Raw genomic sequence first — 17,826 nt, 5'->3', positions numbered from 1 at the left:
GGGCGTAGGCAATGGTGAGAGTCTTCTGTCCTGTCCTGTGCTGTCGCCTCTTGCCCTTGGCCTGCAGTGAGCAGCCTCCAGCCCAGCCTGAGTGACTATGGCCATCCTGTCCCACCTGAGGGCTTGGGCCGTGATGATTAAGGTGGGGACACATATCTATCTCTCCATCGACAGTGTCTATGCCACACAGGGCTCTCTCCTAATACCCTTGTTTGGGGAAGTCTTGTTGGCAGGGGTCCCCAGGCCTCCAGTTTAAGCCGCGGGACCCAGAGGCCAGGCAGGCTTCGTGGGCATCTCAGCCAAACATGGCTGTGGATTGAACACGATTCACCCAGCGCCAGGTTGGGACTGCTCTTAGAGCTCTTGATTCTTAGAGCCCCTCCTGCAGGATTTCAGCTCCTATCCCTCAGGTGCGGAAGCAGGTTCAGAGAATTTCAGAAGCATTCTCAGGGGCTCATGTGTACCCCAGGTCAGAGGCTGACGTGGACCCCAGGCTTGCCCCATCTGGCCTGTTCTCTCTGCCACAGCTCCCCCTGCCCAGGCCTTCCCTTCTGGAAAGGGGGTTTCTGGGCCTGCGCAGAGTCTGAGAAGCCAGTTCGGGCCAGAAGTGGGTCAGATTTCCCTACTGCAGCCAAAGAGGAGCCTCCGAGTCCCCCTGGGCCCAGCAGCCCTTCATCTTGAAGCAGATGTGCGGATTCCAACACTCATACTCCCCGCCCACCTGCCCTTCCCCTGCAGTGGGGAAGCTTTGGGCCTGGGCTGAAGACCTGGCCAGCTGTCCCAGCACTGTCACTGACCAGCCGCATGACCCCCAGCAAGTGCCTTCACTCTGTGAGTCTCTGTCCCCTCATCTGTAGAACGGAATGATGCCACGAGTGCCGATCAGAGAGTTTTTTGTTTGTTTGTTTGTTTGTTTGTTTTGAGACAGTTTTGCTCTGTCGCCCAGGCTGGAGTGCAATGGCACAATCTCGGCCCGGCTAATTTTTGTGTTTTTAGCAGAGACGGGGTTTCACCATATTGGCCAGGCTGGTCTCGAACTCCTGACCTCAGGTGATCCACCTGCCTCAGCCTCCCAAAGTGCTGGGATTACAGGCGTGAGCCACTGCGCCTGGTGGCTGTTGAGAGAATTTTAAAGGAGACAGCGTGGTTAGAGACCTGGTAGAATCTGGCAGTGTGAGTCCCCAGGGCACAGACCCCAGCCCAGGGCACCACCGTAGCTCTCAGGCTGCGGGGGACCGTTGCCAACAAGACTTCCCCAAACAAGAGTATTAGGAGAGAGCCCTGCCTGGCATAGACACTGTTGATGGAGTGATGGATATGTGTCCCCACCTTAATCCTCAAACCCACATCCCTGTCAGGCAGGACCCAGCCTGAGGAGCCAGAGCGGAGGGCAGGTGGAGCCGGGCAGCTGGACGGATCTGTGTGAAGGGACTCACTGCTGGAAGTGGGCTCCTTGCTGGAGTCTCTGGGGACCCATTTTCTGTGTGTTAACCAAGGGAGAAACTGAGGCTCAGGGGCTGCTTGGTGACCTTCCCAAGGTCCTGAGGACAGGGAGGGGAGACTGGTCCACAGACTTGCCTCTCACTCCTCCCTCTGCCTCAGCTGTCCTGAGTCCCACATTCTCCTTGGCCTTGCCTTCCCCCTCTGGGGCAGCCTCCCTGAGCCCCTCCCCCCAACTTCCCTCACTGATATCAGCGGCCTGCCCAGCCCCCCAGCCCCAGCCCTGGCTGCTGCGGCTCAGAAGCTGCTGGCTCAGGAGCCTCCAGCTTTTGCTGAGTGAGCGAGTCCAGAGGTGCTGTCTTGGCACAAAACACCACTGGCCGGGCCTTCGCCCTCCCTTCCTTCTCCAGGGTCCACTTTGGAGTGGGGGGTGTGGATGGGGGGAGTGAGGCCCCACACCACCTTCAGGGTCTGCAGCTTCAGGGAAGGGAGGGTCCTGAGGCCCAGAGAAGTGGGTGTTTGCCTGAGGTCACAAGGCAGGCCAGGGGAGAGCTGGGACTGCTCCCCACCAAGTCCAGGGGGACAGGAAGTGGGTCTGTCTTGCCTAAGATGTTTGCAGAATCTTCCTGCCTCAGCCCTGCCTGCCCTGGCCTCATCCTTCCTCTCGGGTCCACCCCGAAAGGGGCAGAATTTGCATTAACTGTATCAGTGAAAGCAGCTCCTGCTTGAGTGCATCCGAGGTGCCAAGGTTTTACGCACACCTCCTCTGATCATTCAGTGGCCTTTGAGGTAGGGCCATCGGCATAGGCTTCACTTTATACAAGTGGGACTCACGCCTGATGCATTTACAGTCGTCCGTTAGACAAACAGGCTGCGCACCTGCTGTGTGCTGCACACCTACTGTGTGCTGCACACCTACTGCATGTGCCAAACGCAGCCCTCAGCCCTGGGCTGGAGGGGGTGGTTGACAAAGAGGAATGAGCCTCTTGCCCCAGGAGACTTTGTGCTTGGACATTTGCCCTTGTAACAACCCTGATGATAGCTGGTAGTGTCCCAGTTTTCAGATGGAAAGGCTGAGGCTCAAGTGGTAGGCACATTGCCCCGGAGTGGTTTCTGGGCTCAGCTCTCCAGGCCTCAGGACCCCACCCTGAACCTGCAGATGCCCTTGTTTGTCTCCAGCCCACCCCAGCCAGACCAGGGCCTCCCGCCACCCCTTGCAGCTGTCCCGGTCCCCTGGAAGAGCACGGACCCCTGCCAAGGCCACAGGGAGTCCCCAGGAGCCCTGGTGGAGACCTCTGCAGGGGAGGAGGCCCAAGGCCAGGAGGGCCCTGCAGCCACCCAGCTGGACGTGTTGCGCCTGCGCAGCTCTTCCATGGAGATCCGAGAGAAGGGCTCTGAGTTCCTGAAGGAGGAGCTGCACAGAGCGCAGAAGGTGGGTGCCTGTAGCAGGCTTGGGGGGCTTTGGTGGGAAGAAGTCCGCTTGGGAGAGCTGTGGGCTCTCAGGTGCCCAGAGATGTGCCCAAAGGAGAGGGATGTGCCCTCGCTGAGGCCAACTGCAGGCCAGGCCTGTGCTGGGCACACCGATGGTGGTCTCGACTGCAAACCTGCCCTGAGCTCTGATGAACTGGCAGGCAGGGCTTCAGCTTCATGCTGCGGCTAAACAGAAAAAGCATCATCAACTGTCAGGCACCAGAGAAAGTAAGCTCTGGGCCCCACATCAAATAACCGGGGGATGGAGCCTGGTCAGGTGGGCCTGGTCCCTCCCGTGCCAGGCCTGGGGATGCTGAGGGCCTCAAGTGCCTGCGTCTTTTCCTCCAGGAGCTGAAGCTAAAGGACGAGGAATGTGAGCGGCTCTCCAAGGTGCGGGAGCAGCTAGAACAGGAGCTGGAGGAGCTGACGGCCAGCCTGTTCGAGGTACACGGGCTGAGCAGCGGGAACAACTTGGGGAATGGGTCACCTTGGCGTCCATCAGCTCTTCGCCACTCATGCAGGGACTGCCTTCTTCCTAGGAAGCTCACAAGATGGTTCGAGAAGCCAACATGAAGCAGGCGGCATCAGAAAAGCAGCTGAAGGAGGCTCGGGGCAAGGTGAGGCCCGTCCCCGCCTGCCCAGGCCAGCCCAGGCACCCGCCCTGCCTCCCGGCTCAGCGAACAGTGAGCTTCGCTGCCTGAGTGGACGCTCGCCTGGCCCAGTGGGGCCAGCAGGAATGGGTGAACCCAGGCCCAGGGAGGGAAGGGAAGGGTGGGGATCTGAGATCACAGGGCCCAGTGCCCCGGGACTCCATCAGTGATTCTGCTGCAAGGCAGAGCCTTTTCTGGGGTCGTGCTGGGGCTGGGAGGACCCTGTGATTATTGTACCTTCTTCCTTGTCCTCCCAGCCCCACTTCACACAGCAGAAACCTCACTCAGTGTGGCTGTGTGAGCCTGGGCAAGTTGCTTCCTCTCTCCAAGCCTGGTTGCCCATCTGCAAAATGTGAGGCCTGGGCCTTTCCTGGCTCCTGGGGGCCCCCAGAATTCTCATGGGAGGCCTAGCCAGCTCCCAGACACTTGTTCCTAACAGAATCCTGCTCACAGCATGACCTTGGGCAGACCATGTCGCCTCTGTGAGCCTCAGTTTCCCTATGTGTAAAATGAGTGTCTGGGTCTCTGCCACGAAGGCTGTTCTGAGGGTGTCAGGAGGGACTAAGTGCTCATCGCTGCAGGGGTGCATTATCCTGAGTTGGGCTGATAGGCGGTGGCAGCCAGGATGGCATCCAGCCTGGGTGAGGGTTGACAGCCATCCCATCCCATGCAGATCGACATGCTGCAGGCAGAGGTGACAGCCTTGAAGACACTGGTCATCACATCCACACCAGCCTCTCCCAACCGCGAGCTTCACCCCCAGCTGCTGAGCCCCACCAAGGCTGGGCCCCGAAAAGGCCACTCTCGCCACAAGAGCACCAGCAGCGCCCTCTGCCCCGCCGTGTGCCCCGCTGCGGGACACACCCTCACCCCAGACAGAGAGGGCAAGGAGGTGAGGGCGGGAGGCGGGCTCTGGGTACGGGGAAGGGTGGCAGTGCCTGTGGTAGGCAGGGCCAGAGCCCAGTGAGGACCAGCCTGCCCCATGCTGTGTGACCTGGAGCCTGTCCTGCGACTCTTTGGGATGTGAGGGCTGGGCAGGTCCTTTCTCTCCAACCTCCTGTGATCCGAGGCACTTGGCCTGCAGCCTCCAGGGTGCACCATCTGGGGACCTGAGGCCCCCTCCCTGCCCCGCTGACTCCAAGCAGTAGGTAGTGGTCTCTGCACCTGAGCCTGGCTTTGGCCCTGAGGATGGCTTTGGCCCTGAGGATCTGGGGCTTCCACTGAGACACACATTTCCTTGGCCTTAAGAGGCCAAGCAGCAGCCACTGGGCCTCAGCGGGGAGGCTGCCTGAACCCCGTGTGGCCACAGCCTTGAGCCCCAGGACCACCTGGTTACAGCCCTGTGCTCAGGGGGTTCCTGGCGCCCTCTGACTGTCGGGCGGAGACAAGCGTGGCCTTTGGATGGTGTCTCCATCCCACCTCAGCTGGCCACACCAGTTGCTGGGTCCAGGCTGGGCTGGACTCATGGTCATGGTCCGTAGGCAAATGCGGCCACCTGTCAGCACCTCAGCTTCCTCACCTGATAAATGGGGCCTCCTGGGGCTGCCAGAGGAACCAAAGAGACAGGGACGTCAAGAGCTGAGTTCAGGGCTGCACTCAGAGGGCTGTGGTGCCTTCAGCTTCCTGGGTCCCTGGCGCCAGCCCACTCAACTCCATCCTGGCTTCCACCTCTGTCTCCAGGGCCTCCAGGGAAGACGAGCAGGCCCTCATCCACCTCCTGAGCTCTGAGCTTCTGAATGTACATTAACTTCTCCCCTTCCTCCTGTTCTGTCTCTGTGCACCTGTCTACCTGTCTGTCTGCCTGTCTGTCCGTCCATCTGTCTGTCCATCCGGCCCAGCCCGGGCTGGCCCCGCTGCTCTCCCTGCTCCTCTGCGTGGTCCCCAGCAAGGCGGTTCACCTCACCTACGAGCCGGCCTGGCAGCTCCCTCCTGGGGAGCCCCCAGCCCCCGCCTCCACTCCCTCTCCCTCCTTTTCCCGACAGGTAAATGACCCCAGAGAAGGGCCTCCCACTTTGCCCCCTCCCAGCCTCCCTCCCTCTGCATGCGGCCTGGGGTAGGCCAGCAGTCGCCTCCGAGGCGTGGGCCCAGGGCAGCCTGTGTGTGTCCCCTCCTGTGTGCACGTGCCTGTGTACCTGCTGGTACCTGTAGCCTCCTGCCAGTTGCTCTTTGACTTTTCCTCCTCAAGGAGGCAGTGATGGTCTTCAGGACAAAGCCCTGCACCCCACTCTAAAATCCTATTGCACCAAGAAATTTAACGCCGACCTGGAAACAAAACTTGTAGTTCTAAATTCTTTGGTGCAAAGGGCAGAAGGGAGTTCTGCTGCCGCTGGACTTGGCTTCCCTGCACGTCTGCTGGGGACTGACCTGCTGGCTTGCTGGGCCTGCCCCACGCCCTCCCTCGCTCCCCTTCAGCTCAGCCTGCATCTTCTGTGCTGGCCCTAGTCCCCTGACTGCCCCCACCCCGCTTGCCCTCCCCCACAGGTGGACACAATCCTGTTTGCAGAGTTCCAGGCCTGGAGGGAAGCCCCCACCCTGGACAAGACCTGCCCCTTCCTGGAAAGGGTGCACCGGGAGGACGTGGGCCCCTGCCTGGACTTCACCATGCAGGAGGTGAGGCATGGCAGAGGCGGGGCCAGCTGGGGGACCCGCCCCTCCGCCAGGGCCCAGCCCCTTACCACCCTGCCTGCCACCCTGGTCTGCCGCAGCTCTCAACGCTGGTACGGGCCGCCGTGGAGGACAACACGCTCACCATTGAGCCGGTGGCTTCGCAGACACTGCCTGCAGTGAAGGTGGCCGAGGTTGAGTGCAGCAGCACCAAGTAAGCTGAGGGTCTTAGCTCCTTCCTGCCCATGCAGGAAAGCTCTGCCAAGCTGTGTGCTCGCTGCGCCGAGGGGCGGTCAGGATGCAGCAGCGCCAATGGGACAGGGACAGTTGCTGCCCTCACAGGGCAAGGAGGCAGTTTGGCAGGTTTTCTGTGAACCTGCAGGCTCTCCAGAGAGGCTGGGAGCTGGGGTCTGCCTCTTCCTGACTGGCCTGCCCTGTGCCCTCCTTTTCTTCTTGAACCATGATTGTCAGTTGCTGGCTCTGCCCCTGCCAATAAATAATGCAGTAGCCCTGGCATTTGTCCTCCAGCTACTCACCTGGCATTGAGCAGGGGAGCAGCGGAACAAAATAGCCAGGGGGAGCAAGGGGCAGAAATTGGGGAGGATTTCACCTTGGCAGCCAAGAGCTGGCTGGGGATGGCTGGTACCCTGGTGGGAGGCTCATCATGGAGAGGGAGCATTTGAGCCAGGTTTTGAAGGATTAATAGAAGTTTGCCAAGCAGGGAAGGGCATTTCTGGCAGAGGGAACAGAATGTGCAAAGGTATGAGAAGCTGGGATATTAACAGAAGCACCACTGGGGCATCTGGCTAAGCAGTGGGGGGACAGGGAATTGGGGTGGAGGCTGCAGAGGCTGTTGGAGCCAGAGTGTAAAGAGCCTTCACAGGTTTGGGCTTTAACCCACCAGCCAGTGTGGCAAAAGTCATCAATAGGCCTGGTGCAGTGGCTCACGCCTGCACTCTGGGAGGTTGAGGCTGGTGGATCACCTGAGGTCAGGAGTTCGAGACCAGCCTGGCCAACATAGAGAAAATCCCATCTCTACTAAAAATACAAAAGATAGCCAGGTGTGGTGGCACATGGCTGTAATCTCAGCTACTCTGGAGGCTGAGTCAGAAGAATTGCTTAAACCTGGGAGACGGAGGTTGCAGTGAGCTGAGATCGCACCACTGCATTCCAGTCTGGGTGATAGAGTGAGACCCTGCCTCAAAAAAGAAAAAATGTCATCAGTAGCTGCCACCTGAAAAGAGGCTCTCCGGTCCATCAGAGTCCCAGTGAACCAGGAGGCAACAAATGCTCTGATAAGTCCTGCAGCCAAGGAGCTTTTTAAACCTTCTTTTATTTGGGATTCTCCCTATGTCTTGGGAATTAGGAAAGCAAGAGGGAAAGATGATGGGTTAGACGTGGGTTTTTGGAGGAGCCCCTGGCTCTGATGTGGAGAAGAAAGAGAGCAATGAGGCAGAGAGTTGGCCAGAAGGAGCCGAGGGGATGCAGGCCAAAAGCCCTGCTGCTGTGCCCTGACCTGGGGACCCGGTGAGCAAGTGGAGGGTGAGGAAGAGAGAGCTGAGCAGATCATGGCCAGCAAAGAGCAGATTTGGGGAGTGGGGCCCAGATGGGGGTTGCTCAGGGCCCACAGAGACCCTGCGTGTGGGTGGCTGAAGATGCTGAGCGCAGTCAGGCAGGACTGGGGGAGGCGAGAAGAGGGTATGCGAGAAGGCTTTTAGACGGGGTTGGTTGGCACACAGCTGAGAACCATGGGGGTTAATGGGGTCAGAAGGCCTGGATGGGTAAAGCAGGGGAGCCGCTGAGTGTTGGGAAGGGGGAGGCAGCCAGACCTCAACCCTGGCCTAGCTGTGGGGAGGAGTGCCTGGTCTGAGTCCCCAGAAGTGGAGGGAGAGGCATTTGCAGAGCCTGCAGAGGATGGGACTCTGTACACCTGGTATGAGATTAACCAATTATCTTGCCCAGTAGGGGCAAAACAAGGGTTCTAGGGGTAGAGCTCAGCTTAGTTCGAGGACTGTCTCGGGGACGGCTGGGGCCAGCTCCCTTCTCTGCCTGGCTCTGGGCTCCTTTAGAAGCCTGGTGGGGGAAGGGAGGCCTGCCCCTCCCCATGTATCCTCTTGGCTGCTGCATCTTCCCTGCATGCAGGAGGAGGGGGAGGGGGGCGAGCCCCAGCCAGCCCTCATGACCCGTTTTGCTTTCCCCCAGCACATGTGCCCTGAGCGGACTGACCCGCACCTGCCGCCACCGAATCCGGCTCGGAGACTCCGAAAGCCACTACTACATCTCGCCATCTTCCCGGGCCAGGGTGAGTCAGCCTTTGCAAGCGTTACTTGGCTCCTTTGGGGCCACCTGGGTGCTGGGACTCTGGGCCCTGGGCCTGGGAGTTATGAATAGCACTACACCTTGATTTACTTACTTTTACTGATTTATTTTTTTGAGACGGAGTCTTACTCTGCCACCCAGGCTGGAGTGCAGTGGCACAATCTCGGCTCACTGCAACGTCTGCCTCCCAGGTTAAGCAATTCTCCTGCCTCAGCCTCCCAAATAGCTGGGATTACAGGCATGCGCCACCACGCCCAGCTAATTTTGTATTTTTATTAGAGATGGGGTTTCACCATGTTGGCCAGACTGATCTTGAACTCCTGACCTCAGGTGATTTGCCTGCCTTGGCCTCCCAAAGTGCTGGGATTACAGGTGTGAGCCACCACACCCAGCCTTACATCTTGATTTACAGAGCAGGGTACAGGCTCAGAGAGGCACAGAGACTGACTTGGGCCACACAACCAAGCCATGGGCAGTGGTTTGATAGCACGCAGTTCCCCGTGTCGGGAGTCTAAGCGCTACTTACTGGATTCTCTGCTCAGGGACTCGCAAGGTCGCAGTAAGCTGTCAGGGGACTGTGTTCCTTTCTGGAAGTCAGGGTCCTCCTCAAAACTCACACTGTTGGCAGCATTCAGTTCCTTGTGTTTGAAGGACTGAGGTCCCTGTTTTCTTGCTGGCTGCTGGCAGGGGATACCCTCAGCTTCTAGAGGACACCCACAGTCCCCTGCCACATGGCCTTGTTGCACAGGGCAGCTGACTTCAAAGCCATTAGGAGGGCCACTCTCCAGTTGGCTCAGACGCAGCCTTATATATGAAATGTGGTCGTGGGATGACATCGCCCCCCTCTGTCATTCAGTGTCACCTAAGCCAGGAGCGATGCTAGAGTTCTGGGTGAGTGCAGGGCTCCTGACACCCAGACTCAGGTGCTGGCCAAGGCTTTGGAGAAGGTTCAGAGGTGCATCTGGTGCACCAGGCTTATGTCGGCCGTGAGTGCCAAGGGGCCTCTGGGAATCCCAGCTCCCACCCTCCCCTGCCGAGTGACCCAGACCAGGACACGGGTTCTCACCAAGCTGGGGATCGAGGACAGGGATTCCTCTTCCTCTGTCCCCCTGTTGACTCTTAAGAGCATTGAGGAGAATGAGAGAACATGCTTGGAAACACGTTTCCAGTGACACAGTTCGAGCAACCATCTCAGGCCTGCTAGAGGCTCCTCGCGGGGGAGCAGGTCTAAAGGGGACAAACGGTCCCTTTGCTGGCAGCAGACTGTACTGTCCTTGCCAGACTCCACAAGGCCTCTGAGCGTGAGTCCTCCCAGCGTTGTGCTGAGCACCCATTTACTGAAAGGGAGGCTGAGCCTTGGCAAAGGAAAGGGGTGTGCTCAGGGCCACATGGCCGAGACCTGGGATCCTGGCTCTGAGTCCACTGTAGCCCCTACCCTGTGGATTTGTGCCCACTGGCCACATGTCTCCATCACCCCTTTCCAGGCCCAACCAGGGCTCAACAGCAGGCCACACGAAAGATATTCCCATGCTCAACAGAGTCACCTCTAGCACTTTAAGTCCCTGGCCTGGGTGTCCTGCTGCACTGGGTGAAGCTGGGGGAGGGAAATGAGGTGAGGGTCCGAAGTTTTAGGATGTGGTCCCTGCCCTGAAAGACCAAGACGTGTGGGGTCTACAGGGAGAAGTGTTTCCTCCCCAGCACACTCCCTGGAGAGAGAAAGCCCCCGTCCCTGCTATTCCCTGCTCATGAGCCTCTGTGGGCATCCACTGTCCCTGCTCCTGTCCTGAGCTCTGCCCTGCCCAACCCTCCTGCCGCAGCCTCTCCTCAAGCCTCCCTGTGCAGCGCTGTCCCTGCCACAACAGGCTGATCCCCCGACCTCGCCCCGCTCTCTCACACCTCCCTACCTTTGCCAGGCCACCACCGTCCTGCCCCTCCCCAGAGCTTCTCCGCTCCCCAGCCTGTGGGTGCGCCTCTCACTCGACGTCCCTCCCCGGGAGTGTTGGACATTCAGTAGGGGCTGTTGCGGACAGGCACAGCTGCCAGCTACCTTCCACCCTGTCTTAGGCTGGGTTCCATAGAGGCAGAGCCTCACCAGGAGATTGTGTGCAGCTCTCAGGAGAATGAGGGAAGGGATGGGGGAGTCCAGCTAGGACGTGGCCTTAGCCACAGCCCAGCTTCAGCCCCATCCACCGGGCTCTTAGCAGAGTTCCACCCTGAGGCAAGGGGACTGTGTGACTTCTATCTCCACACAAGTCAGTCATCGACTGAGGTCTACAGGAGGTGGAGGTACGGGGGGGGGGGCACCTCGGAGCCATTAGTGCCCAGCAGCTGGGAGATGGGGCCCAGGCCTGGGAAGGGGCCCTGGGCCAGGCACCAACAGTACCCTCTCCATGGTATGAATCCTCATAGCAGTGTCTGAGCCAACACAGGGTGCTCGGGGCCTGGCATGGAGCAGGCCTGAGGCTCCAGGGGCCCCGGGCAGCCCAGGTGAGCGGCTTCTGACCCCCTTTCCTTTCCTAATGTTATGAGTAGCACTGGACTGAGGCCTGGCTGGCCCAGACCTCCAGCATCTGGAGCAAGCCGGCCTGTGAGAAGGGTGAGCATAGACTCTGGGACAGGCTGCCCGGTTCATCTCGCAGCTCTGCTGCACGCTGGTTCATTAGCTCCGCCATCTCCGTGATGGATATCAGCAGCTTCCCCTAGGTGGTTCCGCATTCCCCCATGTAAAATGGAATAATAAGCGCGTCTGCTTCATTCGCTGCAGGCGCTTGATGAAATGGTTGCTGCTATTGTTATTATAACGGTGCTAGTCATGCTGTTGTTGATTACTACTTGAAAGCCCAGTCCCAGCTGAGTCAGGGAGCACTGCCTGGCTTTGCGGGGACCTGGGGCCTCCTGCTCTGGGCTCAGATCCGCCTGTCAGGGGATCCTGTGTGCGGGGCTGGCAGGTCACACCGTCCCCGCCTCTGCCCACAGATCACCGCAGTGTGCAACTTCTTCACCTACATCCGCTACATCCAGCAAGGCCTGGTGCGGCAGGACGGTGAGCGCCCCCTGGTGGCCGGTGCAGGGATGGCACACGGGAGTGGGGCTGGGTGGGGAAGCGGCCTCTGGGCCCAGCTGCCCCTAGTGGAGGCGAGACTCAGCTAAGAGGCTGCGGAGCGGGGAGGGCTGTGGGTTAGTAAAGGGTTCACACCATCCTCCTGGGTGCTGAGCTGTGTATCTGAGTCCGTCCGGCTGGTCTTTCTTCTGCCACCAAACCTCTCCCGGTCCTGCACAAGGGGGCCACCCCTGTGAATCTCTCCCTGGCCCTGGTGTGGCCATCTCCTCCTGGTCACCTGAACACAGGCTCGCCCGCCTCCAGCCTTTGATCCCACTCTACTCCATGCTGGACAGGGCCTCCCTCCACCCCCTTCCCCCACAGCCCATTCTGCAAGGCCTGGCTCCCTGCTCCTCCACCAACCTTTGCTCCCTGCTGAGTCTTCTGAACCAGTCTGGCCCCACCCTCTGAGTAAGGAGCCATCTTCTCTCCATCCTGGGGGTCAAGTCCCCTTGGAGGCCAAGGCACGCTGGGTGTTGACGCCTGTTAGATCCCCGGATGGCCACTGTGGTCCCCCCTTCACTGCGCAGGGTCCTTGTGAGAGGGTCCCAGGGAGGCATCTGTGCCTTGTCTAATGTAGTTGCCAGGTCTGGACCACCGCTGTTGCATGTGACAGCGTGTGCCTGCGTGTCTGCATTGGGCTGTGGGGGTGGCCGTCAATGTGCAGACAGATCCCTCGAGTGTGGTCGACACTCAGCAGTTTCCAAGGCTCAAGAGTGGAGCCTCAGAGAGATCCAGCCACTCGCTGAGGTCATCTGTTTTGGGGGCTGGGGACCCTAGGGTGCTGTGCCAGCTGCCCCGTTCAAAGCCACGGGAGGGGACCTGGCCATCTGCCCGAGGTGACCCTGAGCTGTCCCTGACCTGTTCACCCTCTCTCTGCCTGCAGCAGAGCCCATGTTCTGGGAGATCATGAGGCTGCGGAAGGAGATGTCACTGGCCAAGCTCGGCTTCTTCCCCCAGGAGGCTTAGGGCACAGCCCAGGCCTGAAGGGGAGCTCTGAGACAGAGCAAACACCCACCCCAGAACAAGCCGACACACAGGGAGACGGGCCTGGAGCCAGCCCTGAGCCAGAGGCAGAACGGATGGACAGACAGGCCATGGAGGCAGCACTGAGCCAGCACCACATGTCCATCCTGGGACAGACAGAGGGACAGACGGGCCTGGACTTCACAGCAAGACCCCTCTCTCTTCCCCACTGGGTTCTGCCACCACCAGGAGGATTTCAAGAAAGCACCAAAGACCAGGGAGCTCGGATCCATACTCAGGGGGCCTCAGCCCTTGGGAGGGGACACCTGAGGCAGCCAGCGCCCCCTCCCCAGTCCCCAGAACCGCCTGCAGGTGCCTTGTTGCCGGCATGTCTTCAGAAAGGGACTGTTCGGGGTGGCTGGATCTCCAGGGTACCCTCCGCCCCAGCTGCCAAGCCCTGGGCCAGCGGCGCCCCCTTGTGGCCATGCCATGCCTTGTTCCCGGTGGCCTCCCTATTGGACTGCTGGGAGGGGCTGGCAGGGCCTCCGGAGCACAGAACTGCCCCAAAGCCTTGTTAAGATGAGTCAGGGCCCCCCTCCCTCCCTCCCTTCCTTTCCCCCTTCCTCCCTCCCCCTTCATAAAGGCCTCCCTTGTCACCTTCCCTCCCACCCCATCTCAGCCCTGTGCTCCTGGAGGCCCTGCTCCCAAAACGCTGGAAGGATTGGGGCAGTTTCTCCCACAGTAGAACACAGACAGGGCTTCAGATCGCCCACGCCTGTTTTCAGCTGTGGGTGGCCATGCAGACACGCGCCCTGGCATGTGGGGCCTGGGTGGGCAGGCAGGACTGGGCCCTCCCACCCATCAGAGCCCACTCGGGACCAGGGTTCAGGGCGCCCACCTGGACACATCCCTCACCAGGTCCGGATTTCCTTCTTTGGATGGAATGTAACGCGATCTCTATTTAATAAAGGAAGGCTTTGTTGGTACAGGCTGGGTGGCCACGCGCCCTCACTCCTGCACCCTGGGGCTCTGGCCAAGGCTTGGGCATCTGAAGGAATGAAACCAAATCCTTTCCCTGCCCACCCTCGTGCTTGGGATTAAACCCAAATCCTGAAGCCACCCCACCTCCGCCATCACCACTTACTTGCTGTGGGGAGGACTATTTGAGTCCTCCCTTAGTATTCAGAGGGCTGTGGGTTACTGGGGGATGAGCCAGGCCTCCCTCTCCCCGTGGCTGGTGGCCTGCTGTCGGGAAGAATGGCACCAAGGCTGGCTCTCCCGCTGCCTCACTGTGGCACCTTGGGCAGGTCCTCCCCTGGGTCTCCTTGCCTCCAGCAGTGGCCTCCTCCAGTCTCGTAGAAGCCTGCAGCTCAGAGGCAAAGCATCCAGGCCGCCTGGTGCTCAGGGGGACAGTGACAGGATGGATTGGTGATATCTGCTGGAAGTACAGGCAGGGACCATGGAAGCTCTGGGTTTCCCAGCCCAGGTCTTAGGTGGGCTCTCCCCAAGGGGCAGCAGTCACAGTTGGAAGAGGTGGGGGTGGCCGGGACCTCTGAGGACCCGGAGTGGGGCTGGGAAGGTGTCTTGTGGTGGCTGAGCCCCTCCTGACCTGTAGGGATGTGGGCCCAGGCCAGTAGGTGCCTTCCTGGGGTGGCGGAGAGCACAGCAGCTTCTGAGTCGGATCAGTGTGTACTGGGCTGGTGACACCTTGTGGGGACTTCCCTATTGGCCTGAGGCTTTGGTGCCACTCAGCTGGTAGGTCAGGCTGGCTATGGACTGGCCGGGACCACATGAAGCCCTTCACCCATGCTGGGGACACCTGTGCTTGAGCTGAAAATGTCCGGGGGAAGACTGGCAATCACAAAACATACCAGAACATGCACAGTCAGATGGGAGAGAGGAAAGCAGGCAGGCAAAGGGGAGGGTGTCAGAAAAGGGCACAAGAGGCTGTGTTCACTGCTGTGATCCCCACAGCCTCTCTTGAGTGGCAGTCACTTTCTTTCCTCTCTGTCAGTCCTGGGTCAGCTGGAGGCCAAAGGAAGTTGGAAGTCTGGGCCCTGGAGCTGTCTAACCTACCCCCAGCTTCTGTGCTCCTGGCCCAGCCATACCCAAGACAGGAGACACCAGGCCACACTCCGGGAGCCAGGCAGATGGTCCCACACCCCAGACCCACGCTGCCTGCCCTGCAATGGCATAGCCTACTGTCAGACCCCAGGTGGGGTCATAAACAGAGAACTGAAATGCCTGAAGCATGGACGCACACTCTCAGCATCTCTCAACGAGAGCTAATAGCTGAGCACTGACTGGGCCAGGCATGATTCTAAAGCCTTTATTTATTTTTTATTTTTTATTTTTTTGAGACAGAGTCTCGCTCTGTCGCCCAGGCTGGAGTGCAGTGGCCGGATCTCAGCTCACTACAAGCTCCGCCTCCCGGGTTCCCGCCATTCTCCTGCCTCAGCCTCCCGAGTAGCTGGGACTACAGGCGCCCGCCATCTCGCCCGGCTAGTTTTTTGTATTTTTTAGTAGAGACGGGGTTTCACCGTGTTAGCCAGGATGGTCTTGATCTCCTGACCTCGTGATCCGCCCGTCTCGGCCTCCCAAAGTGCTGGGATTACAGGCTTGAGCCACAAAGCCTTTAAATGGTCTAATTCATTTCATCCTCACAGCAACCTTATAAAGTACTATTCTCCCATTTTGTAGATGAGTAGAATGAGGCACACAGAAGTGACACAGAGGAAATGATGGCCCCGGGATAGGAATCATGAGCCCAGCCCTGGAGCCCACAGTATGAACCAGCATCCTGGATGCCCTTTCCTAGACACCTGCAATGTGCTTAGAGGTGGCTGGGGAGGGTTAGCTGACATCAACCACGAGGGAATTGTTCCTTTTGAATGGATTTTCTAGATAACCCACTTGGGCCTCTCTGGGTACCCCTGGCACGTGTGAACATTTTAACCCTCTTTGGCCCCCTCTTCAAACCTAGCAACAACTCTGGCCTCTGAGGATGGAGGCACGGAGCCGAGACCAGCTGCGCACTGGTATGCTTCACTCCTGCAGGATGCTTTCCAGTCTGCCAAGCCTGTCCTGATGGAACTCCTGCCGGGGCTGTGCACCTGGGCAAAGTCGCTCCTCTCTGGGCTTCAGTTTCCTCACCAGTGAGTTGGAAAGATAGGACTAAATGGCTTTTGCAGCCTCCTTGCCCTTTTCATTTTATTATGGTAAAAAACCCATAACTTGTACTACCTTAACTCTTTTTTTTTAATTGTTGTTGTTGTTTTTGTTTTGTTTTGTTTTGAGATGGAGTCTCACTCTGTCACCCAGGCTGGAATGCAGTGGTGCAATCTCGGCTCACTGCAACCTCCGCCTCCTGGGTTCAAGCGATTTTCCTGCCTCAGCCTCTCAAGTAGCTGGGTCTTCAGGTGCACCACTATGCCCAGCTAATTTTTTGTGTGTGAATTTTTTTTTTTTTTTTTTTTTTTTTTTTTTTTTTTAGTAAAGACGGGGTTTCACCATGTTGGCCAGGCTGGTCTCGAACTCCTGACCTCAAGTGATCCTCCCGCCTCAGCCTCCCACATTGCTGGGATTACAGGTGTGAGCCACTGTGCCCGGCCTTCCCTTAACCATTTTTAAGTGTATAGTTCAGTAGTGCTAAGTCCATTTACAGTGTTCTGAAATATCTCCAGAACATTTTCATTTCACAAAACTGAGACTCTATACCCATTAATCAACCCTCTATTTCTACCTCCTCCCACACCAGGCAACCCCCATTCTACTTTCTATGAATTTCACTGCACGAGGGCCCTCATTTAAGTGGATGATACAGTATTTGTCCTCTCGTGACTGGCTCCTTTCACTTCACATCGTCATATCCTCAGTGCCCATCTGTTGTAGCATGTGACAGGATTTCCTTCCTTTTTAAGACTGAATAATATTCCATTGTATGCATAGACCACGTTTTATTTTTTATTATTTATTTATTATTATTATTTTTTTGGAGATGGAGTTTCGTTCTTGTTGCCCAGGCTGGAGTGCAGTGGCGTGATCTCAGCTCACTGCAACCTCCACCTCCTGGGTTCAAGCAATTCTCCTGCCTCAGCCTCCTGAGTAGCTGGGATTACAGGCATGTGCCACCATGCCCGGCTAATTTTTGTATTTTTAGTAGAGACGAGGTTTCTCCATGTTGGCCAGGCTGGTCTCAAACTCGTGACCTCAGATGATCCGCTCGCCTCAGCCTCCCAAAGTGCTGGGATTACAGGCGTGAGCCACCGCGCCTGGCCTGACCACGTTTTATTTATCCAGCATCTGTGGATGGACAGTTGTGCTGCCTCTATCTCTTGGCCATTGTGAATAATGCTGCTAAGAACATAGATGTACAAATATCTCCTTAAGACTCTGCTTTCGGTTCTTTTGGGTATATGCCCAGAAGTGGAATTGCTGAATCATAGGGTAGTTTTATCTTTATTTTTTAAAGGCATTTTCATACTCTTTTCTATAGTTGGCTGTAGCACTTCACATTCCTACCAACCATGTACAAGGTTCTGCATCATTGCCAACATGTGTGATTTTGTTTATTTTTTGAGACGAGGTCTCCCTCCCTCCAGCCCAGGCTGGAGTACAGTGCCATGATCTCGGTGCAGTACAACCTCTGCTTCCCAGGCACAAGCGATCCTCCTACCTCAGCCTCCTAAGTAGCTGGGACTACAGATGCATGCACCACCATGCCCTGCTAGTTTTCGTATTTTTTTGTAGAAATGGGGTTTTGTCACGTTGCCCAGGCTAGTCTCGAACTCCTAGGCTCAAGAGATCTGCTCACCCCGGCCTCCCAAAGTGCTGGGATGCCTGGCATGATTTTTTCATTTATGTATTTATTTATTTAGTAAAGACAGGGTTCCTGCTATGTTGCCGAGGCTTCTCTTGAACTCCAGCACTCAAGCAATCCTCCTGCCTCGGCCTCCCAAAATGGTGGGATTCGAGGCCTTTTTATTTTTTACAGGAGCTCTCCTAACAAGCGTGAGGCGGTATTTCATTGTGGTTTCATTTGCAGCTCTCTGATGGTTAGCAGTGCTGAGCGCCTTTTCCTGTGCGTTGGCCCTTTGTGTGCAGCTCCTCTTTCCTGAGGAGCATACTGAGGAGCTCCACCTGGCCTCCACAGTGATCCCTTCAAGGAGGACTTGGCCAACAGGGCTGTGGTCCCTGCCCTCACCCACAGCTCTTGCACGATTCTGTGGCCCCCTCCTTCATCTTCCCCATCTCTTCTGGGGGCAGCTGGGGAAAGTG

The 17,826-nt window shown here is 57.9% G+C and overlaps 1 protein-coding gene across 4 annotated transcripts in view; it reads left to right on the top strand.

The window, feature by feature from the left end:
• RAB3IL1 (RAB3A interacting protein like 1) overlaps positions 1–13,539 on the top strand; it is a 43,803-nt gene extending 30,264 nt beyond the window's left edge. The window contains exons 2-10 of one of the 4 annotated variants that reach the window (XM_003909716.4): positions 2,620–2,872; positions 3,259–3,354; positions 3,450–3,527; positions 4,234–4,452; positions 6,042–6,170; positions 6,266–6,378; positions 8,367–8,466; positions 11,460–11,526; positions 12,470–13,539. In XM_003909716.4, the coding sequence (XP_003909765.1) occupies positions 2,620–2,872; positions 3,259–3,354; positions 3,450–3,527; positions 4,234–4,452; positions 6,042–6,170; positions 6,266–6,378; positions 8,367–8,466; positions 11,460–11,526; positions 12,470–12,552 (1,138 nt within the window). In that variant the 3' untranslated portion in view covers positions 12,553–13,539. The remainder of the gene's footprint in view (positions 1–2,619; positions 2,873–3,258; positions 3,355–3,449; positions 3,528–4,233; positions 4,453–6,041; positions 6,171–6,265; positions 6,379–8,366; positions 8,467–11,459; positions 11,527–12,469) is intronic. The other 3 variants (XM_003909715.3, XM_009185862.3, XM_009185861.2) reach the window with 3 other exon arrangements.
• Positions 13,540–17,826: the final 4,287 nt, after the last annotated feature.

The sequence above is a fragment of the Papio anubis genome, chromosome 12, assembly GCF_008728515.1.
Source record: "Papio anubis isolate 15944 chromosome 12, Panubis1.0, whole genome shotgun sequence".
NCBI lineage: Eukaryota > Metazoa > Chordata > Mammalia > Primates > Cercopithecidae > Papio > Papio anubis.
This window is presented reverse-complemented; position numbering and strand designations above follow the sequence as displayed.